Below are 27,545 nucleotides of genomic sequence, written 5' to 3'. Positions count from 1 at the left end.
GATGACTTCATTAGCAGGGGGACACATTCAGCAGGCAGGCAGCTGAGCTAAAAAAAAAATCTAACTTAAAAATGCATTGAGCTACAGTATATATAGATAAACAAAAAAATGGAACCAAACAATCATTTTAAATGATGTCTGATGTTAAGGCCTGAACCTGTCTCCAATGTCTACCTCTCCACCGCCTACTGTTCTCTGTTGTTCTGCATCGTCTCCAAGGCTTTGTCTGTGGCCCTGAAATCAGCAGATAAACTTTCCTTCTTCCTCTGCGGCAAGTGACCTTTTTCTCAGCATTACAAGCGCCTCAGACTGCTCTGACCTTTACCTACAGAACGGGCCCGGCCACCTCTCAGGAATGGGCTGCAAACAGCACATTGTCTGTGTATCCATGCAGAGAGAAAGCTGTTAAAGGACAGCGGGAGAAGCTCGACAGTGAGGCAGAAGTGCCAGTTATGTCGTAAAATGGATATTCAAGTGGAAGGGGAGGGAACAGAAGGCTTTTATGAAAAGCTAATGGGTTGTTTCTGGTCATTGGATAAACAAATCCCGCCACCATGGTGCAATGCTGTCTGTTCATGGTCGCCTCACCCCATTCACTTTTGGCTCATTTGGTTTCACAGGAAATAAAGGAAAACCTTTTGGTTATAACAACGATGTGAGCACCTTTTTCTGCACATAATCTCCTTGTTATTGAGATGAATGCACCTCCCACATTCTTTAGGTCTATTTTTTAGACTTTCCTTTTGCTTTTTAATGATTTTTTTTACAGCCTAACTTAAACATGGGTGCTAAAATTAACTTACGGTAACTACCTTTTTATAAATTAGCCTTAAACATATTCATGAGCCAGAGGTAACTAAATGTTGTTAAACCAAATTACAAACACATCACATAGGCTGAAGATCTATCTGCTTTACATTAAAATAACTGACTTGTCTGTGAAAGGCACCAACTTGTGCAAGGCTAAATCAGAGCTAATTAAGGGACCCTTGCCATACTTTCCTAACCGTCAGGCACATCTAAGATCATTGAATTTCTTCAACAATAAAAAATTCACCTTATAATCCTATAAGTATGAATTTTGGTTGTGCTTATACTGACTTCAAATTGATTTTCTATGTCAAATGTTTAGTTCAAATAATTATAAAACTGTCCTTTAACTAATTGTCAATGAGTTGAATAAAGTTTAAGTAATTTTATTTACTTTTTTACTTTATTACTTACTTTTTACCTCATAGTTATTTTTTTTTTAAACAAAATGTTTTATTTTTCTTTAACCAAAGAGCCACAATGGAGGGGTAAAAGAGCCCATGTGGCTTTGGAGCCTCAAGTTACAGACCCTTGATTTAGCAGTTCTTTGGTAAACTGACCTGACTGTTTTGTTGTAAATGCCTTTAATTATACAACTGGACTCTGAAATATTATTTTAATAAGCACAAATCTCTCAGCACACATGATATTACTTTATTTTACTCTGAGCAGAAAAAAGAATAATAACCTGGAGATTTTGTTTAAGTAAGAGATAATGAGTAAAGATTCCTGGGTGTAAACTGGAGTACACTTTAAGTTTCTTCTCTGCCCAAACTATTTATGTTGCACTTTAGTAATTTTACCTCTCTTCACATTTTTGTGCTTTTAACATCTGTCCTAAAAAAAATTGTATGGTAGACTATAACAATGTCCTATGTGCCAAGTAATGCACAAGCCACTAAAAAAAGAGCTCAAGTGGTGGATTGAAAAGTTGATGTCAGTTTCAGTTTTCAGATGGGCTCCTCATTAGCACAGAGATTTTTTAATTAAAAAAAATGTCTTTAATCATTTTTGGCACTGTTTATTTTTGTCATGCTGACATTACACACATACAAGGATAGCTGAAGTGAGATCATCTCTAAGGAAATAAATTTAGATATGGAAGGTTATGCAAATTGTACGTTTGCTTCTGCCTCCAGCATTAAGTTGGACTTTGTTCTTCATCTGTTCTTCATCCACCTTTTAAATGTTGATATTAGTGTATTTCTTAGGATAAAGCAGCAGAAAAATATGTATTTTTGACACCTTTCCAGAGACACCTGAGCCTCTTCATCTAGGCCACACAGGACGGTGAGCTTTTTGTGCCTGTGCATCAGAGCACAGAGGCAGCCGCTGCAACAGCATCTGCGCCCGCCGCCTCACTTCCACCTAAACTCTCACTCCACAGCTGGGGCTCACTCATCTAGAGGTTCATCCATAACATCATAGAGGAAATTATAAATGATAAAATGTGGGGGCGTCAGGGATGGTGAGGAAAGAAAAGGCTTGGAGGAAAGAATGGAATTATTGGTAAATAAAAGTACATCAGGTTTTGCGGTTTGTCGTCATATTAAAAGGCTTATCATGTAAAATCCACTTTTTGAACTTTTAAGTGTATTATAATGTTAAATCCTCCCAAAATAACAACAACCCCAAAGTTGTATTTTGTTCAATTTATGCATTTCTAAGCATTCCTCTAAAAACCTGCGCTCTTAGCACCAGCCCCTCCCAAACCGCAAAACAGAGTATGAAGTTGAGGACCAGCACCGTCCAGAAAGAGTCTGTGCTGCCAGCACCCCCCCCCCCCCCCCCCCCCGGCTAACAGAAACGCCCACTTTCTTTGCGGAGCTATCGGTGATTGACAAAAACGCTTTTATTTTACGTGCATAATATGCATATCCATATTTGCATATTTTTTGATTTTGTGTGTTTTCGTGGGTGAAACACGGACGTGCTGGCGAGGCCAGCTCTAGGTTGACGTCAAGAAATGGGCGGAACCCACAAGGAGCGAAAGGCGGAGCCTCAGAGATTTCGTTTTCTTATTTTCCGTGTTGGAAAAGGAGCTGTGAAAATAACTCATATTTCATAATAAAGCAATCATTCTTTAGTGTCCACAGGGTAATATGATTATAGTTTACTCTGAAGGCTTAAGAAAATCATGATATAGACCCTTTAATAAAATGTTTAAAGTCCCACTCCAATCATTTTTGATCTTTTTTAAAAGTGTTCCCAGTTGTTTCTTGATTATGATTATGGCCTTTTTAGCCCAAATCTAAATTTGAGTTGTGGATGGAACTGTTGGTCCAGAGTAAGCCTTCCCCCATTTCCCATCATCTCTTTCTTTACACTCTCTCCCACTAGCTTACAGCCCCTCACACCCCCAACCGAACATTACCACTGCAACAAAAATGGCTAGAAATATTAGAGCTTTCCAACTGGACCATTTGGAGCAGATACCAGGTCAGACGAGGAAAACAGAGATGTCTGTGGATCTGATATGCTGGGTTTAAATTAGAAGGTAAAGACCCGCTCCAATGAAAATCCTGTTTTTAGTGATCTTAACATGTTCTTGTGGCACATATATATAAAACCCAGCTAATTCAACTGTCTGAACTAATAATAAACTGTTTAAGCAGGATTTACTCTCCCTGGGGTTGATTGAGTGGTTTACACAGCTTTCTGATTTTTTCAAAGTTTTTTTCTTTTTTGCCAACTTTATCTAGGCCACAGGCAAAAGTGTTAGTTGGCCAGTTCTGTGAGAACAGTGGGAGCATGAAGCAGACAGGGAGCTTTGCTGCCAGAGCAGCATGCTTGAAGTCTGAACTAAGAGATTTTTGGTAGCTGTCTGGCAGCCATATTTTTGTGTCTGGTTATTTTTCTGTGTATGGGAAAAAGGAATATCTTTGAGAACCCAGGGTCACGTCTTCAGGCTCTAATATGTGTTTTTTAAATCAAATTATTCAATATAAATATGTTCCTGTTAGACGTACCCCAATAAATTATCACAATTACAGTGACTCTTCTAAGCGCTATTTAAAAACTGAGGTAGTCAAACCTTTCTGTGGTTTGTATCTGTGAAAGTCACTGTAGGACAAGAAACAGAGAGTTTTGTGTGTTGTAATAATAATATGTTTGCAATTTTGTATAGTTTTAATAAAAACAGCAGTGTGCACTCTTTTGCTAAAGGTTCCTGCAAACCACTTGCTAGAAATAATATTTTTTTTTCCAATTTGAAAATATGTTTGTTAGACTTTCTCAAAGCTACAAATGCATATATTTTGAGGAGACAGAAAAAATATATTAGGAAATCATTTTATCTATTTGTATATGTTTTATGGATGTGTAATGCAAGGTGTGAATTTTTCAGCATTAGTGCCTCTCAGCAAATATTGGACGGACAACCGTGTAATTTTATACAAAGAGTAAATAGGTCAAGGGGAGCCAGATTCATCCCGGCAGCATGAACATATTCAAGGCTTAAAAATGCAAATAGAGTGTGGAAGAAAGGTATGTTCTCTGAGGATAAACATGATTTTATCTTTGTTGCAAAGTTTTTATATTTCAATACAAGTACTGGTTACAGGTATAGTCTGTCATCTCTCGTTTTCTCTTGGACGAAATCAGTGTTTGTTGCTTGTATACTTCACAACCCTTTACAATAAAACAATCTGCTGAGTACATTTTAATGTAGTCTAGTATGTGTTAAATAGAAAATGTCATGTTAAATTATCAGATTACGTTAAATACGTCAATACATAAAAACAGCAGGCTAGGTTTTCAGTATTGGACAACAGTGGACACAAATTTTTTACTGCTCAATCAATTAAAAATTATACCTTAAAAAGGCATTATAATACAAACAAATACATAATACTAATAATGCTGCTTTGTAGAATATCTTTTGCTTTTAGGTGCTAGTAAAAAAAACAGCGAACGAGTTCGGCTTTCAGGCAGCCAAAAACTCTGCAGTCCCCCCCCCCCAGGGCGGTAGTTAATTAACTCACCTGTTCAGCGTTCTATTTAAGTCCAGGTGTGCAGCCGTTCATTCTCTTTCTTACCGCAGCGCTGCATTCGTCGCCCCACCCTCCTCCCCGGCTTCCACCTGTGGGCTCCGTTCGGGGTTTCTTACCCTAAAGTTTATTGAAATTATCTCATGGAATTGTACGGAGCCTTATGCCAATCAAAGTTTGTTAATGCCAACTAAGATGTAAATTAAGTATGTGAAATAAATGTATTCTACTGCAAGAGTTTTTGTCTGACTAAAATGAGTTTACGTTAGGATTTGACAAAAAAAAGATTTCCCCGGGTTTGGTAGCCCAGGACTGTTTGTCAGTGTAGTGTGACAGCTTTCAATGGCATTCCCAAAGGAGCCCTCAGCATCTTTTTCAATGTTTTTGTGTTTTCATGTCCTCATTGGAGTTTCAGTCCTTCACTCTCTTGTCACTATAGTCTAGGAAAATGGTCCAATAAATCACATGTTTCCTTACAGTCCTGTGTTTGTTTAGAATGTCTCAAACTCGTTTCCACTTGCAAAAATAAACTGCTTTTGATTGGTCTTTTACATTGCAGGAGCACTGCAGTCTTCAGCATGTTAGCCTGGTTTTTCATGAAGAGATTCTCATGCAGACACGGTAGGGAGAGCTCCAACTCCCTTACAGTCTAAATGCCTGTGTGCACGCCATTTCTAGACATTTTGCTGGCTGTTGACTAAGAACAGTTCCATGTTAATTGTAAAGGTTTAAGGTTTTGGCCTGTCGTTAAAATGGTATGGCTGAGATTACAGAGGAAGGAGACAACATTCATAAAAATAAAACTATGCTAAATAAATTAAGAGAAGACATGGTCATACAGGAGCTCTTGTGCATGTTATTGGTCTTACACCATATTTATTGATTTGACGACCTGTTAACAAACCACAAAGACCTAACAACAACTCAGAAATTCAACGATAAGTGTTACTGGCCTGTGGACTTTGTGCAACAGAAAGATGGCAGATGGTCACTGTGAACATGAGCCTTTCTCCTTAAACCTGAAAATCTGAGAAATGCAGTCTCAGCCTGTGCTGTTTGCCTGCTTTAGTTGTATTTGTGAAACGTTATCTTAAGTCCACATGTGGAAGGGGAAGGAATTACTTTCTATATGAAATGAGATCAATTGCTTTAAACCGCAGCACCTGCTTTTAGGCTTTCCGAGCCCTAAAAGGGTTGTAGACAGTAGCAGCTGCATCGTGAAGGTAGTGTAGGCGAGTCTTGCAGTTTCCTTGTGGTTCGTAAGGCCACCTTTAGGAACGTCATGAAAATGGAACGTACCATTGTTGTGTGTGGTAGATGTATTGTGAGGTATTTGTAAGGATAATGTAAGTTACACACACTTATGAGGTACAGATGATGTTGTCATACAGTGCCCTTACACCGCACTCTAGTCATTAGTGAGGTGCGCGCACTTCACTGACCGCAAGCAAATCTTTACACACAGGATGTCCACATGATACACAAACTGTGCTCTGATTGTCTAATTTCCTCATTTCTAACAGCCAGGCTGTGTGCAATGGGCTCACAAAGAGCATGCACCTTTCCCTTGAAAAACACTAACAGGATCCCTGTGCAATGCACAGGATTCAGTGGGGCAAGAAAAACGAAAAAATACATATTACACGCCTGCATCTAACCTACCAGTATTTGTTCCTTGCTTCCCCTCATGTATTGCTTTAGTGTTCATTACAACCGTACTACAAAAACTGTGCATGGATATTTTCATCTTAAGGGTTCACTAGTTTGTCTACAATCCACAGATAGCCCATATCTACCCATAAGGACAGTTGTGACTAAGGCTTTTAATGTATTTTGATTTGGTTGAAGATCTGGAGGTTTTGTTTTAGTTCAGGTCAACTGATCTAGGAATTGTCACTAAGCAACCTCACAAGATACTCCCCTACAGGGTCTCAGAGCACAGCAGACTGATCAATTGATCAGGATTTTATTTAATGAAACTTGCTTTTGTAGACCCACCAACATTCCTATCTTTATACTAAATGAAAGATAACAAGTCAGACAAAATGAAATATTTAGTATAAAATACAGACAATTTTGAATGTACTCCAACATCACAGACAATATTTAGCAAATGTTCTTTTCTGGCAGAGCTCAGGCCCACAGAGCTGCCGCTACGCTAAGAGATTAAGTCCAAAGAGAAAGCTGGAGTTAAGAGTGATAGAAACTGATTCAAACAAGCCCACACACAGTAATCTTTCCTGCCGTTCTCCCTTTTCTTCTCCAGCCACCGAAGCACACAACCAACCTGGTCTCTTAGTGCTGTGCTGAACTGTCAGTAATAAACAGTAATCAGCTCCAATCATGAGTGTGCAACTACATCAACAGAGAGATTAAAACATTGATTGATGGAGACAGCACCTCTAGCTGAAATCAATGGCAGTGTATACACACAGCAGGTATAAAGCTAATAACAAATAATGCATGCTTGCTGGGAGGCTGAGATGCAACCGTTGAGTTACAGATAAGGGCTGCAGCAAATAACAGAGTGCATGATTAACTGGTGGTGTGTGCGGCTGGGAGGGCGTTTGATTTTGGTAAATGGGAAGGAAGGTCTTACTCACCCATAGGTGGTGTTGGCCCTCTTATTGGCTGCCCTGGAGCGGCTTGACTTCAGCTCTCCGCTCATGCTCATGTCTGCATGAAAGAGCAACCAATTAACTTTGTGCTGACAAAGTCAAAGGAAACAAAACATAGCAGGAAAAAAAAGCACAAAATGAAAAAAATGTTGTGAGGATTAACTTTGCTGCACCTTGAGTGGTGTTTATTCTACACCTTATCTTCTTTGCTTTAAGTAAATGAATGAAAACTACACCCCTTCTGTGAGAATAAGATTCACAGAAGTCGTTTCTGCTCCTGCAAACAGCATTTCTGTCTCCTGCCTGCAGATATTACTTTAGTTGCAACATCTTGTGAAACCATGTCTAAAAGCTGAACCTCATCACTTACTGTGTCCCCTGCCCATCTCCGGTAATCACATACCCAGGCAAATAACCATGAATAAGTGTGAATACAGACATGTCAACCGTTCAGTGCTTGCAGTTTGTACTTTTACATTTATTTTACCAAAACCGAGTGAATATGAGAAAACAAAATGCGGAAGGAAAGTAAAAGGAAGGAGAAGGAGAGTCCAGTCCGATATGGACAGATGGGCGGTGAATGGAGTGTGACGGAGCCAGCTGCACATACACACACGCACATGCACTCACACAGCATGACTGTCAAATGGCTGGAAGCCACAATTAATTAACTATGGGTCTGAATGTGTTAAAAGAAATTATACTTCTACAGACCTTTGCCTCCAACGGCGAAGATAATTTCCTGACAGTTTGTAGCCAAACAGTGCTTTAATAGATACCTGCTATGCAGGTAGTATTGCCTCTGCTGGGGGGGCATGCAACCCCTGCTACTAACACCTTAAATATTGTGTTTTGAGTTATAAAAATCTAGTAAAGCAATTTAAAACAGACACAGAGGAATACCACTTTAATTCTATTACTTCATGCACCAAAGGGCCCTTATTGTGAGCAGTAGAAGACAAAAAATGTAAAGGAAGGTTTCTGAAGAGAGCTTATAATAAAATCTTCAGTGACACAGAAGCGTCAGTAGTGCATGTTCTTGCACAAAAGGACAAAGGAGTCATCCCACAGAGTTGCAAAAGAAATACATGTTATTGATACATCAGCTGTGAGATGAAGCTTTCAATCAAACCAAGAGATGAGGCTGCTGCGAAGGACAGTTGTCTATACCAGCAGGGAGGTCATCAGAATGCCTTGTGGTAAACAAAGTCCCACATTCACTGCTGACGCCAAAGTATCCATCCTTGCTGCATTCCCATTATCATCACACGGGTCAAAACACATGGTCGTTTTGCTATACTTGTGAAGATTTAAATATTGTAAATTGTAAAGGGGTTTCTATCATCTTTGCATTTCTTCTTTGTTATTCTTCTCACCTTTTCTGGCCTCACTCCATGAGTCAGACTCAAATTAAATATGTGAGAAAATATTGATTTGGCAGTATATCATTATCCTGTTTATGTCGTATCAGAGTCAATATGCCTTTAACACAGAATCCTGTTTTGAAATCCAAAGCAATACATCAGGAATCCAATAAGGTTCTGCGAACACATTCCCTCTTCCAACCAGAACTACATAATGGTTCCTCACTGTGAACATGCAATTAAATAAAACTGGAGGCCAGCAAGGTTACAAAGTGAAAGTTTGTGGTAAAAGCAGGATAACAGTAAAATATGTAAAATAAAAAAATTAAGTCACAGATTTAAAATTCCATAAAGCCTCTAAAGCTTTTTTCCCTGAAAGTGATACAGCAGTTTATCTGAAAGACTTTAACATTATGTTATCAGAAGTATGTATCATAAAAAGATAAACATTAAGTGTAGAAAATCACTCTAAAAGTCAATAGAATTTGAACAGTTTTAGTATCTTCAGTGGTGACGACAATTATGACGATGGATACTTTTCCAACTTAATTCATTCTGCAATAAAAAAAAGTAAAAATATAATCAGAAACCAATTGAGCTGCAGCTTTGGCTATTGAGATAGAGCATCCAGAAAAAACGAATAAAAGAAGAAAGAAAACATGCAAGCGAGCCTTTCATTTCTTTTCAGTATCTCATACTTTTCAATTAAAACTTTAGGAGAAGCAGACGATAGTTTGGTTCTAGCCGTGTAGACACATGTCTGTGACTGAACATGACTTCCAAAATCTGTGTAGTGCTGATTACCAATCATGAGAGTATAAGTTTCTTGTTATATCTCCATTTTTCTGACATCTATCCAATATATAACTATACAAAGTAATGATTCCTGCTGTAACTCTGGGACAAACCCAAGACCAGCTGTGTAATCAGAAGCCAAACAGAGTAATTTGACAGTTAGATTGTGAAAAAAAAGGGGAAAAGGCCCATGAAGGTCACACACAATCAAGCCATAACAAGTTATTAAGCATCAGCTTCTGCCTCAGTCTGTCTCTGTATTTGTTCCAAGCTGAGTACCAGACTGTCGCCTCACACTGAGCCAAAGTGAGAGTGGACTAATGGCACATTCCAGAAGCTTTCTTTTTTATTTTGAACCTGTTCTTTGAAGAGTGCAAGAGCGCTCACTGAAGGCTCCCAGTGAAGCTGCGTAAGTGTCCCTTGTTTCTGTTCTATACCATCAGGACTTCACTCCATGCTTTTAACACACTTTTAACATAGGTAGACACATTTTTTACAGAGGTAAAGGAAAGGACTGGCTAGTTAAAACATGCCAGCTGATCAAAAGACAACATTACTAAATTTGCTTTACTCTGTCATCATTTAATTTCACCCTCGTTCTTTAATATTTCATACAGAATGTTGAATTGCATATTGAAATATGTTACATTTTTAATTAATGGAATGACTTTTTCCTTTCATGATTAGTTTTTCTTTGCAGTCTTCCTGGCTTCTGTGAGAGAAATTAACCCAGAAGACTAAATACTGACACTGGATTAGGATTCCATGGCTGAATGCACATAAATTGACAATAAAGCTGTTTTTCCTCTGGCACCACTCTAATAGGTGTAATAGGACTCTGAATGTAAACTATTCTCACATTGTGAAATGCAGGGTTGTGCCGTGTCAAAGACATCTGATTTTTCTTTTGAAATTACTAAATATTCAAAAACACTATTTTGCACGCTGAACCAAATCCGCTGTTGTGTTTTCTGAGTTAAGACAGCTTCAAGGGATACCCAACAAAATTACAGCTGAATATGAGACTTAATCTGTTTCTGTGAAGAATTTCAACCTCTGCTAAATGTGCCCAGTCTTTGCAACCCCTGCAGATACACAGCTTTGCGAGGAAGCCGTGGTCTGCACTTGTGTGTGAGTGGGGGATATTAGCTGCTCTGCATGCATGATTGAAGCGTTCTGTTTAAAAACTGCTATAAAACAGATCAATTATTTTATTGGTAATGACTTTTTTATTTCTTTTCACTCAAAGGTTGGAAGTAAAAATACTGGGATCACAAACTGACCTTGTCAGTGTCAGAATTATATTTCATCTTTGACCAAGTACCTTAAGGTGTTCTGTGAGCACAAATTTGTCTTAAACCCCAGATGCTTTGTAAACACCAACTAACAGAACTTTTCCTTGTTTTTATGATATCTTAGTCAGTTTAAGTGAATGAGTGTAAATGGAGGATGCAAGTTTCAGGATGAGGTGCAAACATGAGATTACAGACTCAAAGTCTTTTTTTTTATCATGTTTCAGAAACACCGACAAACATGACTGGCACATGCATCCAAACACGCACAGAGATTTGATGGATACTCACATTTTGGACTGAAAAGGGTCATATCAGGAATGCAAAAGAACCAGGAACCTAAAGAACAAAGAGGATAGCCAACGAATGTCTTTCTTTCTGTTTTTTAACTCTTCTTATGTCCGCACTCTTGCTGTGTGTGTGTGTGTGGGAAAGAGTGTGCATGCAGGCATGAGTTTGTGTTGTTTTGACTATGCCTGTGTGAGCAGCCTGCAGTTTGGCTGACTGCTGTGATGCTATTGAGTCAGTGGCAAACCAGCTAGAAAAGAACCAATGGGTTGTACCAAATGTGATAGCATGGCAGGGGAGGACAGAGGCGCTGGGCTGTTCCATCTAAAAGGCAGAATGGTCAGAGGATTAGATGACTGTACAGCTGGTTCCCTCACAGCAACAGGAGCTTGGCTGGAGCTCAGTGCTTACAAACTCCAGCCAAGTTAAGATGAAGCTGCTGCAGCCTCTGTGTATATGTGTGTTTGGGGGTGGGTAGTGTTCATAGTAAACTATAAACATAGAAAACGAACAATTTTCTCCCTTTACTGCTCATCTATTTAATATGGTATGTCAAATTGTTGATGGTAGAATACCTCAGCTACCATTAATAAATCCTGAAGAAAATAAAAGCTCATAGGGTGCTAAAAATTAAATGCACAGAAAAATGGTACTGAATGTTTGGTGGTTCAGTAATGTATTAACGCTAAGCAGGATAAGCAACATTTAAAATTCCACTCCAATCATCTTTTCTTCCTTTATTCCAATCATCTATTTTTCAAAGTGTTCCAAGTGGGCTTTTCATTATGATTATGCTGTTTTTAGGCAAAATCAAAAAACGTGTGTGGTTTTTTAAGACACTAACTATTTTCATCAAAAATTCACCTCTACATTGTGGGCGGAACCATTGGCATGGATTAAGCCCGCCCCCATTTCTCATCATTCTTTTACTTTCTCCCACTAGCTTACAGCTACCCTCACAACCCCAACATATCATTACTGGTGCAACACAAAATGGAAAGCAATACAAGAGCTATTCAGCCGTACAGTTTTGAGCCAAATTCCAACCCAGACGAAGAAAACAAAGATGTTAATGGATCTATTTGTCTACAGGTGGATGCGTCTGAATGGAGCGGGCCAGGGAGCTTGTGGCCTGGCAATTGTAGCTTCTGTCACACTTAAAAGCCATTTTAAATAGGGGTGTGTATTGGCAAGAGTCTGGCGATACGATACGTATCCCGATACGCGTCCTGCGATACGATACGTATACCGATATTTTACCGAAACATGTTTTCTTTCTGTTTTTTTAAATATGACTTTGAAAAAACTCAACCTGAATTTTATTGTCTTCCACTGTAATAAAATGGTCAAATTCGGTTTAATGATCACAATGTTAAGCACTGCATTTGTATCTCATATACAAGTTGCGTTTACCAAAGCAAATTCATATTGCTTTTATTTTGGTAAGTTAAAATATAGAAAGGGAACAGTCAACATTGTCTGATTTAAAAAATATATTTTTTTTTAAGTGTAAAAAAAACAAAGAATGAATGAGCCTTAACCAATAAGTTTCTATCGGGGAAATAAAATGCTGTTTATTTTCAGCATTAATGTAGCTTCTCTAGTGCTTTTAAACAGTTCAGGAGCCTGAATGGTGCTTTAATAATAAAGGGTGGGGAGGACACACTGATTCTTTCCAGAAACAATAAAGTGTGATGATACGGAGCCCTTGTCCTGACATTAAGATATTAAAATTTATCTTGTTCCCACAGATTAATATCTTGTTCCCTCAGATTAATATCTCGTTCATACGAAATACTATTCCGTTCCCACAAGATACTATTGCGTTCCCTCGAAATACTATTCCGTTCCCTCGAAATACTATCCCGTTCCCTCGAAATGATTAACTTGTACAAACGCAATAATTATTTCGTTCGAACGCAATAATTAATCTTTTCGAACGCAATAATTATTCACGTAATAAGTCATACACGCGTATATGCTCTCTGTACCACATACAGCGGTAACTTCTGTGTCTCTGTGACCCACATTCGTTCAAAAAAGGAACATGAAAAACAAAAATGATCACTTTATTACTGTCTCATTGAATATAAGAAAAATATCAAAAGATTTATGAAAGCGGCTTTTGCCGGCGTACAGAGAGCATATACGCGTGAATGACTTATGACGTGAATAATTATTGCGTTCGAAAAGATTAATTATTGCGTTCGAACGAAATAATTATTGCGTTCGCACGAGTCAATCATTTCGAGGGAACGCAATAGTATCTTGTGGGAACGGAATAGTATTTCGTACGAACGAGATATTAATCTGAGGGAACAAGATATATTTTAATATCTTTATGTCTGGACAAGGGCTCCGTATGATGATGAGGCAGCATGACAGAACGAAGGAAAGTTGCTTTAATGTGACCAAAAAAAGGGACTTTGTTTACATTTCTGCTCTGTTACACCTTTGCAGCCACGCTTCTGACACACGGAAGTAAACTGGTAGCGCTGATCACCACAATGTCAGCCTTTTTCAGAGCATTGTATACATCCCTCTGATCCATCAGGTCCCTAACCTAGAATCCATTGCTTTGAGGTTCTGCAGAACTTTAGCCCGCTTTGCTAGCATGTTAGCAGATGCTAAGCACATTAGCCTATTAGCTGCTGCCGTGCTTCATTGTCTATCTTATTTGTCTGAGCCGCTAAAAAGCACAGCAATCCACGTTTTCATATCTTACTAGCAGCATCATGGCTCATAGTTTCTGTTTGGTATCCATTCCAAGTAAAAACTAAATAGTTCATGTCTCATAACAACAGAACAAGCTGCCTCTGGCGGCAGTCTTCCTGTTGTCTTGTGCAGAGTAGAGCTGCTCAAAGAGGCTCCGCGTTCTCTGCTGCCAACTAGCGGTTGGTGGGTGAAGTGGACAACAGAAGCAGAAGCTGAAGGACGCTCAGAAAAAATTAAATAAATATCGATCTGGCAGCATTTTGAATCGATACAAGTATTGCCAAATGACGTATTGCGATATATTGCCGAAACGGTTTTTCTTATACCCCTAATTTTAAACAGCTTTTTTTTATCTGCTCCTGATTCACTACGATTTGAATAAAGACATTCTCATAAGCTTGTTTTTTTTTTCCATATGTGTCCTGCTACAAAACAAATGTTAAAAAGGCCAAAAACCCAATTTTCACTGGAGTGGGTTTTAAAGGAGTTTTCATCCTGGACTCTTTGGATCCCATTTGTGTCCGTTTTTGTGTAGATAGCTACATGCTTTTGGAGTGAAACATTACTGAACTCTGAAAACAATACATTTCGATGACAGTAATAGGTTTTATACATTGATTTGGTTTAGTTTCACACGAGCAAAAAATCGAATTGGACCAAACAACCAGAATTAATTAGGAACTTATTTCAAGGCAGTTTTGCCTCAACTCTCTAAAAAAGCGCTCTAAAAAACAGCTACTTCTACTAATCAGCTGACTTTCATGTTGAAATTCATGTTTCCAGACTAGACTTTTTTTTAACTTTTCCATAACGTTTAAAAGAATGGAATAGCAAATGTTAGCTGTTTTTTAAATCACAAATAAAGCATTTGACCCCCTATCTATTTGCAATGTTTTTGTTATTTACTCCCTGCAGCACACTCTGCTCTTTGGCTCTCTGGATAGTCTGCAGAACATTCAGTGAAAATTTAACTGAAACCCTAGACATACCACAGGTTTTAAATTGTTTGGGTTGCAACAATGCTCAAATGAGCTTTCACACAAAATAGCCTGTGTATAGACACAAACTCCAGTAATTATTTTGGTAGCATCACCTTCACATATAACAAGTAATTGCAGCTGTATGTAACTATATGCTTTACCCTGCTAAATGTAAAAATAAACTAAACTCAATGAAGGTGTACATTTTTCTAAACTCAATCATTTCTGACTTTACAGAAATCTAAATTCTAAAGAAATTTAGCATTTTTAAAATTCAGCTAAAGCCTAAAGTAGCACTGCCTTATTAACTGGGGTTTACTCTGCCAAAATCAACAATGTTTTGAAAATCATTGAGTAGTTCAACCACCTGCCATTCAAAAGACAAAAAAAGTCTTATTCTACCCAAATTTAGAATCAAAACAGGTGATTTTTTAATTAGTTGCCATAGATGGTATGAATTTTAAATAATGTATATTATATATTTACTGTAAACATCAGTCAGAAGTATAGTCTACTAACCTTCATAGGCTAGCCTTATCATTTACTTGTTTTTTATTTATTTGTCATTTTCAATCTATTCTCTTAAAGCTTTAATTGTATACTGTACCCTGAGTATTCACAACAATTAACCAACCACTCCAGATCAATGTCACGGTTAAAAAAATTGAAATAATTTTTTCATGTTCAAACTGACCTTTAAATTATGACTAAATTGAGATATGAGGCTTATTTCTTAAAAAAATGATTTCTGTATTTGTAAATAGAATGTTTCTTAAAGTCTTTGGTCTGATGTCATATTGTCAAATTTCAGTCAAAAATATTATTTTAACTATATAGTAACTGAGTCTTATTTCCCCCCCACCTCCAACAACTCATATCTTTCAAATTCAGCTTGGAATCAAGCTAGAGAGGATTTTTACACTCTGTCTGGGCTCCACGGTCGTTTTTCTGTATATGTGTGTGGATGCTTTAATTTGAGCTTGCATGCATATGAGTGTGTCACAGGAACAGTGCACCCCAGGACATTTCTCTTTTTCTGAGACTGAGCTTTCATGTGGGTTTAATTAGTTTCTTTAACAGCCAACACAGGGTAAAGCTGGCTGCAAGCCAAACTTGAATCTTCGTCAACTTGAAAATGATTATTCTTTCTTTTCACTCAGCACTTAAACCAAACACAATTGCATCATTAAGCTGTTAACCCCTGGTTAATCATGCACTCAAAAGCTATGATAACAGTCAAGTTAGCTGCGGGCCATCACACTGTAGAGTCAACAAAAATGTGAACAGCAGCTCTACTATTTCGGCATCAACTGTTTAGCTTGCTATGAAAGCAATTTAAAGTCAAAATGTCTTCATTTGAAATGGTCAGTATGTTAAAAGTAATAACAGTTTCCGTTAAACATGACCTTTTTCACAACCTTTAGGAAGCAGCGTCAGGCCTTAACCTAACCAACCAGGAAATATAAACAGAAGAGAAAAAATAGATTCTTGCAGAAAGAAAGGGATTGGAACAGTGGTTTCTTTGTGAAGCAAGGTGAAATGTCATCGCTTTCGCAGAGTCAACTCACTGGAATAGCAATTTTGCAATATATGAAACTCAAAATAGTATCTATGGAGTCTCAAACCTTAAAAAAGTAGAAATATTACTTTTTCTGGTTTGCGTGTGAATACAGTTGGTTCAACATAGAACACATTAGCATAAACAAGGAAAACTTCACCTGAGGCTTTTCTATTTTGTTATCTTGTTGAGAATTTAAAAAAAAAAAACAGAAGAAAATTTCAAGATTTATTTTTGTTGTGCTTTCTGATTAAAAATATTTTAAATCATGTTTGTTGATAAAGTCTGGATTCAATGTGAAGCCAAACTCTAACAACTTCAGGTGACTTTGACATCCATCACGGATCACACTCAAGCACCTCCATCCTATTCTTGAGTCCAGGGGCCGATACTGTAGCAGAGCGATCACAGCTACCAAAAGAGCCCTATTTAGGGGCAAATGGACTCTGGCATAGACCAACTGGTGTGCCGGGATTTGGCCCTAATACACCAGCTGATGAGTGTTTTTGCATGTATCTTAGGGGCGTGCAAAGCCCCAACAAATACTGTAACTTGAATTTGTCTGAACTTTGTAAAAGCATTAAACTTTTATTGTGTCTTACCACTGAAAAACATATTTAGTGTTTAAAACACACCGTTTCACACAATAAAACATTCACAGTAATGCTCAAACTGGAATCATATTTACATCAGACGCAGTACAAGTTTTCAAGTTGTCACAGAAAATAACAAAATCTGAAATGTTTTTTTAACAATTTAAAACAAAAATCCATTCACTATTTTTGAATTTCCTGATTTATCACTCCTTTTTATTGAATTTATTATTTTTATTTATTTTTTGGTTACTGGCATTAGTGCTTATTGAGAGCTGTTAATGGGATTTAAAAGAGAAAAGCTCTGAAGAGGAGGGTGGATGGGAGAGCAGCGCAGTGAAAAGCAAAGATTTAGTGGAGCAGAACTGGGCTAAATGAAGTGCAGTGATCTGACACCTAAACTAAGATAATTAGAGAAGTGAAATAATAAAAGAAAATTCAGTGTGTTTTCAACTATGGGAGATTCTCACAATTATTTGAATATATGACAATTCAAGACCATTCAAGCAACAATAGTGACTACAACAACAGTGGTAAACAATAAACATGTCATTTAAATCAAAAATATTAGTCATAAGCGGCCATCATGATTTGTTTTTGTTAATAGGATAAAGTGATACTTTGACTTCCTGGTTGAAGCACAATTAATAACTTAAGGAGTCACTCAAAAATAACATAATCCAACATCTTCAACTGAAAATATGTATATGTTTTTTTCGTTTCTATGATAAATATTTGAATTCGTGACAACTTTGAGTGAATTTTTATTTTCCACGTTACTTTTTTCCTAAATTAAAACTCAGAATTGCACGAATGTCAATGTAACGTATTTTGAATGACATAAAACTGTTGAATCGTGAGAGCTCTGAAACAGCCTATTGGGTGCATTAAAAAGCTGCCTGGCTTGTTTTATTATTATTATTATTTTTTTTAGCTTTTTGCCCATTTTACGAAAAGTTGAGATTCAGTAGCATCACACTTTGCTACAAATTCTGACACGCAGAGGACAAATGACCAGCCAACAAACTGCCTTCTTGTTGCGTCAATGCAGACCAGAGGATTGTACCAAATAAGAACTGGGGAGAAAAAAAACTGTGAAACTGTGTAGCTTAACTCTCTTTGAATAACTGTTTATTTAATTTAACTATGCTGTTTGGATCATAAAAATGTTGTATTGGATTAAACTCTGACAGCAGCAAACACTTAACTTATTATTTTCTCAAGTGACTTTTTTGAAAAAGGAAGTTTTCACTGTTTTCTTGCCTTTTTGTGGATGTTTCAAATGGCGGATATGCACCTCTTTCAAAAATGGTCACAGAATAATAAGGTATGTAAAACGGTGGAAAAAAGAATATAATGCACAGTTTGCACAATTCACTTTCTTTTTTCTTGTATCTGTTTTATAATCTCTTACTTTAGTTTATAGATAGCGTATTTTACAAAATATGGTATGTCTCCCAATAAAAAGAGCTCCTCAGTTCTTCTTCAGTTTACTTGACTGGTCTGTCTATCTGCCTATGAGACAGATGGAAGGAAACATGTCTTTCAGAAACCCTCCTCCTCTCATTAGCCATTCTGAGGGCTAACCCCCAGAAAAATGGAGCATAGAACCAATGCCTAATGAAAATCAGTGTTCAGCGGGGTATTGCAGTATCTTGACATGATAATCTTCTTTTTAAATGCACCACTGTGCTCTGTCCCCACTGCAGAACACTGCAGACAGCCCATAAATTATCATTGAGTGCATGTTCTTTTTCCTTCTCCTTCCTCAGCGTTACACCTACTGATTTCCTCCAACCGCACTCTCTCTAGCTTTGTCTTAGTGTGAAAATCCCATAATGTTCTGCTGCTGGATCGGCAAACTAAACTGGACAGCTTGTTTTAGTCCCAGTCTGAGCCAGAGCAACGCATGTTGCAAAAGGGAAGATCTAATTTCCTTGTGTCTTGTGTGTTTGTGTGACTGTCTTCTGGTAAACAGTGAAAATCTTAAAATCTGTTAAATTCTTAATCTGAGAATTTGGGCTAAATGCTTTGAGGAACAGCGTAGATTCATGTTTTTCAACCGAGGACATTTAAATCACTGGATTTGAGATATGTTGATGCTTCTTGTAAAAAACAAGTATGAAAAATACCTGTAAAAAATAAATGCTCAGTAATCCTCAAATGTTTGATAAAACATCTGTTACATCTGAGTTTTAAATAAGGTTGTTTCTCTGTGGACCGTCTGTCAGACACATATGACGAACTGAACAAAGAAAAGCAAGCTGATGCTGTTTCCTCAGAGAATTTAACTCTGTTACTGATAGGAAATTAGTGAAGATTGAATACATTTTAAAGGACAAAAACCAACATTTCCTTTGAGTTTGCAATAAAAGCGCTTTCATTTGGTTATTGGTTGGAGCAAAAATACAATATCAAGCGAGTCTTCTCTGATTTAGGCACTAAGACTCTCCCATTCATGGTCCTGTTACTTCGATGCCCATTGCTGACTTTTTACAGAAAAAATCTTCCATCACTGCCATCCTAGTTTCAAACACTGTTTCAGGATAAAATATTTAAAGTTTGATGAATTATCTGACATTCAGGAAACATCAGGAAGCAAAAAAAGTAGAGAAAAAAGTTTTCTTAAAAATTTATTGTCACAACTGTAGTAAAAAAGTAAACAAAATTAGTGAATTTCTTAAAAGAAAATTTAGAATTTGAATTTATTTAACCTAGTAGACCCAACACCTGTGTGGTTAAAATACAAACAAAGGCACAAAGCCATGAAAACTCACCTTTTTCCACCCATGGATAACTCCCACTGTCAATGTTTCATCTTTGTTGTAAACTGTTATCAGAATTACTCTTAACAGTTATACAGTAAATACTGTCACATAATGCAAAATTCGCTTTAACACCCTATGGGCAAAAATAAAACCAAGCAGATCAAGTAAAAAAAAAAGTCTAAATAGATTTAAAATCTTTGCAATAAAAACCTCGAGTTCTGGCATTCCACCTGTCCCATGAGGACACCCAAAAGTACTCCAGAAAAACTGCTTACAATTGAGCTTCCTGAAACTTGTTCAAAGTATTCTGTTCCCAGCTCAACCCAGTGGCACAGTGACATTGCTGAATCATGGGAACTCAACTGCATGTTTGAGTTAAAGCATAGGAGAGACAAGAGGGAAAGCTGGATTTCTGTTGTTGCTGAGTGGTGTATTTTAAGTTTTGTTTGGGTAATATTTGCAACTTCCATCTATCCAGCGCTGGTATATATGTCAGAAAAATTGTAGCTCATCATAAACTGTACTCAGTGACACCAAAACAGACAAAAAGTCAATTTTTAACAGTCATCAGTGACTCAGAAATTAAAACAACCCATCTCATTTAAGCAAAGGGCAAATTGAGCTGGAAGGAAATTGGCACAACAATAGCGGAACCTGAAGTATTTTCAACATCAAACACACCGAGGAGATTTCTACAAATGATTACCATAAAAAAAAAAGAAAACACTTTCTTTTCATATGGATGCATTTGGCTCAGAGTTCCTTTTCTTCATGATGATTAAGCATAAAGGCATCCTTTTGTGGGGCACACAGTGTGACTTTCAAAGTAATATTTTTCAGGGAAAGATTTTGTATGTGTCAGCTCCACGCTTGTGTATTTTGCAAACAGGGTAGGAGCTGTCACCCACTATTCAAAGAAAAAAAGTAGTAAACAGAGGAGGGATGCACTGGACTTTTATAATGTTTCATTCAATTCAGTTTAAATGTTTCAATGTTTTAAACCTACTTTAAAAGGAAAAGGGTTGTAAAGTTTTGGCAAAAAATAGTGAGAAACCTGTTTTGTCCCCAAATACAGAAACCAAAATTTCAGCCTCCTAATAAAAGGTGCATCACCTGTGTGCCACATGCGGGCCTCAGATTGGTGTACATTCAGAGGAAAATGTATTTGGTCTGTGTTAGATCACCGGATGATGGACCGGCTGCTTTTTCTTCCAATAATTGTCCCTTTCTGATGTCAACATTTTGCTTTTTCAGCCTAACTACCCTGACGACTGAATATGTTCTCGTTTCTAATAATTACCATCTAAGCGCTCATCCACTGACCACTTACCAACTTACTGGATGCAGCAGTCCTCTCTGCACAGTCTCTCATCTGCTGGGGCTTACTCCATTCAGCAAATGATACACTTCCCCCACTCACTTAGACTGCACCACTCTTTGAAGTTAATGAGTCAATACTATCAGTCTTTTCGCTTTTAATTAGAAAATGGTCGGAATGATTGCATTTTTAATTGAAGCTGTCACTTTCAATTAAGATATGACATTCTTGATAAGCCCCCTCCTTTCCCAGCTCTTCATTTGTGGATTTATCACTAGTGTTCTAAAAATGTTCCACATGTTTGCCTCTGGGGCTTGGACACATGCACATACACACACAGTGCATGCTCTCTTTTCTACACAGTGTATGCTAAATGTGAAAGAATAAAAACATCAGACCTGGCAGAGTTTTTTGTTCAGACTATTTGCAAACAAATGTATCCAAAACAATGTACATATGAGGTGCACAACAGGAACAACCGGGGGGGAAAAAAGGAAGCCTCATTCTCCATGTTTCCAACGCATGCATGGATGTATACCTGACCAGATACTCTGATATCTTTGAGTTATACACTGAAATATGTTCCACTAAATACTCTGAATCAAAACAGAGATGGACAATAATGACTGTGCTGGTTTCTGATGTACGTTAAAACAACAAACCAAATTAAATCCATAATATTGTGACATAATTTTAAGAATTTCCACATTGTGAATTCAAGCAACTCGCACACATTTTCTTTGTTTAGTGAGTTCACAGTTGTTAATCACTAAAAATTCATTGTGCTCATGAAATAAAATGTTTTCACCATATAACTGTTTTCACAAGCATAATGAATAGGAACGTTTGTTGTTTGGTGTATTTATCCTTTTTAGACAACTATGAACTATTGCATCGTGTTAGAATCATTTGCATAATCAGTAGTGGGAGGAGTCTGGGCAGCCTGCTATATGTCCAGCTGTCCTCAGTCAAGTTGAGTCAAATAGAGCAAAAAACTATTTTGCACAAATGAATACTTTAAAATATTTGTTAAAATACTATTTATAGGCAAAATTATTGTAAATTTTCTAAACAATGTTTTTGACCGGACCCTTAACTTCTAATTAATACTTTAAATAGGATGCATTGGAACATTTAAATTTGATATTGAAAGTAAACATTTCTTTACTAAGTTAAGTCTCTTCACAAAACTGAGGAGAATATGTTTAAAAAAGCAAGACTCACCAAAAGACTGGGGCAGCAAGACAAAGGCATCAGATGCTTCTGTGCAGACAACAGAAAAGATTTTGCTCAAGAAACACATAAAAATACAATAAAACAGAACTGCTATTTTCATGGTGTGTGAGCGTGACTTTCTAGTTTATGGCTGAGAGCATACGGTGAAAACACAATGGTTTCAGGAAAGACACTTGAAGGTGATGCAGCCAATCCCCATATATCTGTTCTGCTAATTCTCTGAGATGGGTGTGTGTAAAAGGAACACTGGCTAATGTATTGAATGCAGAATTGTGCTTGTTTGTGTTTGACTTTTGAGATTTTGTAAATATTGCAACCATTTTGTTTTCTCACACGGGTCTGGGATTTTGTTCATCTCTTTATAATATGATATAACCGTCTAACAACAAAGTGAAAGGACTCAAAAGAGAGAGGATTAAATGCAGTGCTTATCTGTTCGAGCAAGAATCGACAAACGCAACTCTCAGTGTGTTTTCTGGTAACACAGAGGTTCTATTACCAACACTAAGACAACACAAAGAAGAATGCTGAGAATGAGGTTGTTTCAAAGAAGCACATTGTGTCTCTCAATGTAATGGGATGGATCAGTGAATAGATGCTGTTAAGTGTAAATCGCAGTGAATCCACGGTAAATAGAGGAGTAAACAAGCGATGCACCTTACTGGAAAATGTGAAATCAAACAGAAAAATCAATCACCAAGATTAGAAAAAGTGTGAACGTTAGTTGGTAATTTACAAAAATTGTGCATATAAAAAAAATCTTTAATCCAATTGAGCACGAAGATCATAAAAGTCTTGACACTAAGCAGTTCATTTTGCTCCAGAATGTCTGCATGGTCTTAAAATGTCCTTGTACCTGAAAGACAACCAGTCAGACACAACAAAGCTGCTCCAGATTATAGCTGAATCTCCTCTGTGCCTCATATTTGTGTCTGCAAACATATATTTACTGTGCTTTTCCAAAAAACAAAAGTGTGCTTTTTTTTTAATCTCCAATATACTTGTTTTTTTACCAGAACTGCTGTGCTTGTGTCTTCCTTTGTTGCCACCCATGAGGTCCACTTTGGCTCATGCAGCCTCTTAAGGTGTAATTCAACACAGATACACTTTGACCTTGATGCTCACCTTTAATGCTTTGGTGTTTGTATTTGTTGGCTCCAGTCCTGAGGACTCTTCTGAAGATTCTGTGCTGCCATGGACACAGAAGATGGTTTAACAGTCCTTACCTTTACATATTTGCACAGATTTGACTCTAATCCCCTGAGGCAACTATCTTCTTTATTCCAACCCTGCTGGGTACTGCTGTGCGGCCACCTGTGACCTAAATGTTTTATGCAGTCAAAGATTTCCTGACATCAGGGTTTCAGAACATCCTCCAGACAAAACGCGACAAGTCAAAAACAGATCATTTTAGGAGATCAGGGTATTACAAGAACATGCAAAGAACAACAGCTAATTTGAATTTTGATGTTTAACCATTCTGAGTGTTGATCTATCCTGAAAGTGTCCCCTGTGGTTTTTTAATAAGGATTTTAATTTAGGGCTAAATCCAAAAACTGTTGTTTTTAGGACCTAGTTTCTGCAGAACGACATGAGTTAACTAATTAGAAATTTGCCTCATAATATAGTCAATGAAATATATTTACTTAACAATATCTATGTTTCAATGTTTTCATATAATCAGAAAATTAGTTTGTGAACAAATGTTGTGATTGGTTTGCTTTAATACAGTAGTTTCAATCATAAGCCATTATTTTTTCCCATCGGCTCAGTTTTGGATTCACCTGACTCCATTATGTTTTCTCCTCTCTTTGTCCTGAACTCTTACTTCTTGTTTTTCTGTTTCTTTTGTCATGTAATTGTTCTTACCTTCTGCCTAACCAAACCTGAAGGTGAGGTGAGCTCCAGCTCTTTACAGACCATTTCCCAGTGAAGAGCCTTTTAAGTAAAGCCCGAGCCATTCTTTGCTTGCACAATGCTCCATTCTCATTAACTCTTATCAAAGTTCATCATTCATCCAAATGCTGTGCAGCTGCTAAATACTAACTGAGCTGAAAAGAAAAATATGTAGAATAGTAAAGATAAGAGAAGGATGAACAATGGTGAAGAGAAATCGCTGTTGTCCTGAACAAAAAATTCTGTTTATACCAGAACCCTTGAGAAGCGCTTTTTCACCCAATCAATTTCAGAGAAATTGTTAAATATGAAAAAGAAATAACTTGTTAGAATAACTTAATGCCAAAGTTTCTTTGTAGGTTATTTGTCTTTAGCTCATCATAATGACATAAATGCAGATGTCAGGGCCCAGAAAATGCTGGGAGAAACCTAAAAGAAGAAACAGGGTTCCACTTCAAACAAGAAACACTAACAGGACAGCTGAATGCAGTCATTCCTTGATTTGTAAGGGAGATTAACAACCCTCTTTGTGACCCAGCCTGTGTAATTTACCCCTCTTCATAAACATAAGTGGTAATTTCTCCATCTTTGTTGTCATGTGCTATAGTGCACCTTGATTTCCTCACTCAGGGGTAGAGAGGGATAATTGGAGGCTGATTATGGATTTGAAAGAGCTTTCATAGAAACTGCACTCATTTAATGACTTATGTTAAGTCAAGTTTAATTCTGTGTTTCTCTACTTTTATGTCTCTAGTTTAGTGCATTGGATATGAACAGACGTGTCTATTTATTTCAAATGTGTTATTTTAGAGAAGTAATGAAGGAAGATTATTGTTTTATTAGGTTAATCTATAGTGTAAGACACTATATTGTGTTAAATTCAATTACACAGCATTATTTTAGTTTTTTTTAGAACATTAAACATTACAGTTTATGTAGGAATATATATCAAAAATCAAAAGGCTTCATGTTTTGAAAGATTACAGAAGTTTATAAAGACCCTCTCCAATGAAAATTGTGTTTTCTGTATTTTTAACATGCATTTTTCTGATGATGGAGGACATAAATAAATAAAAATGTTAGGTTAGGGTTGTGAGAGGCTGGAAGTCAGCCAGACATAATGTACACAAAGTGATGATGGGAATTTAGGACAGGCTCACTCTGCACCAACAGTTTTGCCCACAACTCAGAAGTGAATTTCTAATGAACTACTGTCACTCTGCAGAAACTATGTCCTAGAAAGCGGCACAGGTTTTTATTTTTTGTATTTTGGCTAAAACCTGCATAATCATAACTAAAAGACCACTGGGAACGCTTTTAAAACAGATCAAAAGATGATCAAAGTGGGATTTTTTAGAAACAGGACACTGTGTGTTTTAACAAGTTTTGTTTTAGGACATTTGTCAGCAAAGCATCAAATAATTATTGTTTCAATTGATTTATAAAATGTGATATCCTTCACATGCAAAGCCTTACAAAAGATGTTCTCTTTACGCAGAGCTCGGTAAAGCCAACTCTTTTGTTGTTTCACCCTCCAGCATGACTTCAAATCCATCCAAGGTAAAAAAGCAGAGGATACTATTTGAAACCATTAAAGCCACAGACAGGCCTGGAATACTTGTAGTTTAACACTAAACCTATTTTCAAACAGGTACCTTGTGTTCCTCTGTCTGCATGCAGACTATGCAAAATAAACCTTTACAGTTATTTGGTCCCAACTGCCCGTTATCTCATGGGATTCTGGTCAATTAGCCAAAAAAAGTTTAGAAAATGTATTGTATTTAGTCAAAAAAGAAATACATCAACTCTGGCGTTTAAATTTGTAAATGTTACTGATGGCTAATGTGTGTATTTAGAGACAGTCCAGGTCTAAAGAATAGCTCTATGCCGCTGCTCCCTCTTTAATTGGCTTCTGGCCTTTCAGCCCTACATGAATGGAGAGTCATTTAAGGACCTTTCACTCTCTTGGAGGATTGTCGGCTGCAGCTGAAGAAGAAATTGCATTCCTGTTTCCATACAATGGCTGCTTTTACTTGGAAGGGGCAAAAGTATCACTGTCATTATCATGACAATGGAAGCTAATTCCACTGCCACAAGCATCATTCTGAAACCCTCTGCAGGAGCAGCTTATCAGAGGGCACCATGAGACCAGCAGGAAGCTGCATATGAGGCAAAGACCAGCTCAGAGCGTGAACACTCAGACGCATGCACTTTCTCTTTTAGACGGGCGGATATTTGAACAAATCAGTACGTCAGCAAAAAGTTTATTATTGCAACAACATACGGTGGTCAGTATTATGTGTGTGCCTAAAAGAAGCTTTCATGTGTCCACAGGAAGGAATGGACACATACAGGATAAAAATCCACATTAACTATAAATTAAAAACCTTTTTTCATAACAGGACAGTGGTGCTGATATTTGGGTTTTCTGCAGAGATGCAATTCAATTCAATTAAATTTTATTTATACAGCCCAATATTACAACACAGTTGTTTCAACAGGCTTCACTAATTGTCCAAACAAAATAAACTAAACTAAACTAAACTAAACTAAACTAAACTAAACTGAACTAAACTAAACTAAACTAAACTAAACTAAACTAAACTAAACTAAACTAAACTAAACTAAACTAAACTAAACTAAACTAAACTAAACTAAACTAAAGATACATGGATGTCTTGACAGAGGACATGAAGTTGGCTAATGTTAGGGTAGAAGATGTTCATGATAGAGTGAGGTGGAAAAGGATGATTCGCTGTGGCGACCCCTGATGGGAAAAGCCGAAAGAGAAAGAAGAAGAAGAAACTAAACTAAACTAAACTAAATTGGGCATCCCTGCCCTTAGACCCTCCTTCTTGGTAAGGAAAAACTCCAAAAAAAAAGCAGAATCCTGAGACAAAAACGAAGAAACCTCAGGAATGTCCACATGAAAGAGAGGTCCTCTCCCAGGACGGACAAGCAATGTACCAGAACTCTTAGAGAAGAATTAGCTTATCTAATTCTACAACTACATGTTTGAATACCATAGCAGATAGGCTTCATCCAGATGGAACTGGGGGACAGCTGGGCGCAGGATGAGGTTGTTGCCATCACAAGGTCCACGGCCAAGGAAATAAAGATCACTTCCTTCCCTCCATCTTTTCCCAGTAGATAAAGAGAATTGATTTATCTTCTTTTTGTTACAACAGGTATCTATTGCAGATTCAAAGCTCTTGACAAGAATCTATTTTCAGAGCAAAGTCTAGACATCAAAATATCTGTAATACCAGCTTTAAGAAAATGGAAGATTAATGGAGTGTCAAACCGTTTTATAGTTTAAAGAAAG

General features: G+C 37.2%; 1 protein-coding gene across 1 annotated transcript in view; it reads right to left on the bottom strand.

The window, feature by feature from the left end:
- Window positions 1–23,545, bottom strand: part of si:dkey-234i14.2 (RNA-binding Raly-like protein) — a 52,485-nt gene extending 28,940 nt beyond the window's left edge. Inside the window, exons 1-3 of the mRNA XM_020714551.3 lie at window positions 23,450–23,545; window positions 22,313–22,351; window positions 7,403–7,475 (exon numbers count right to left, since the gene is read on the bottom strand). Of these exons, the coding sequence (XP_020570210.1) occupies window positions 7,403–7,473 (71 nt within the window). The 5' untranslated portion in view covers window positions 7,474–7,475; window positions 22,313–22,351; window positions 23,450–23,545. The remainder of the gene's footprint in view (window positions 1–7,402; window positions 7,476–22,312; window positions 22,352–23,449) is intronic.
- Between the last annotated feature and the right edge of the window lie 4,000 nt (window positions 23,546–27,545).

The sequence above is a fragment of the Oryzias latipes genome, chromosome 3 (assembly GCF_053564925.1).
Source record: "Oryzias latipes strain Hd-rR chromosome 3, Olatipes_Hd-rR_3.1".
NCBI lineage: Eukaryota > Metazoa > Chordata > Actinopteri > Beloniformes > Adrianichthyidae > Oryzias > Oryzias latipes.
The sequence above is the reverse complement of the archived record's forward strand: the minus strand, read 5'-3'. Positions and strand labels throughout refer to the sequence as shown.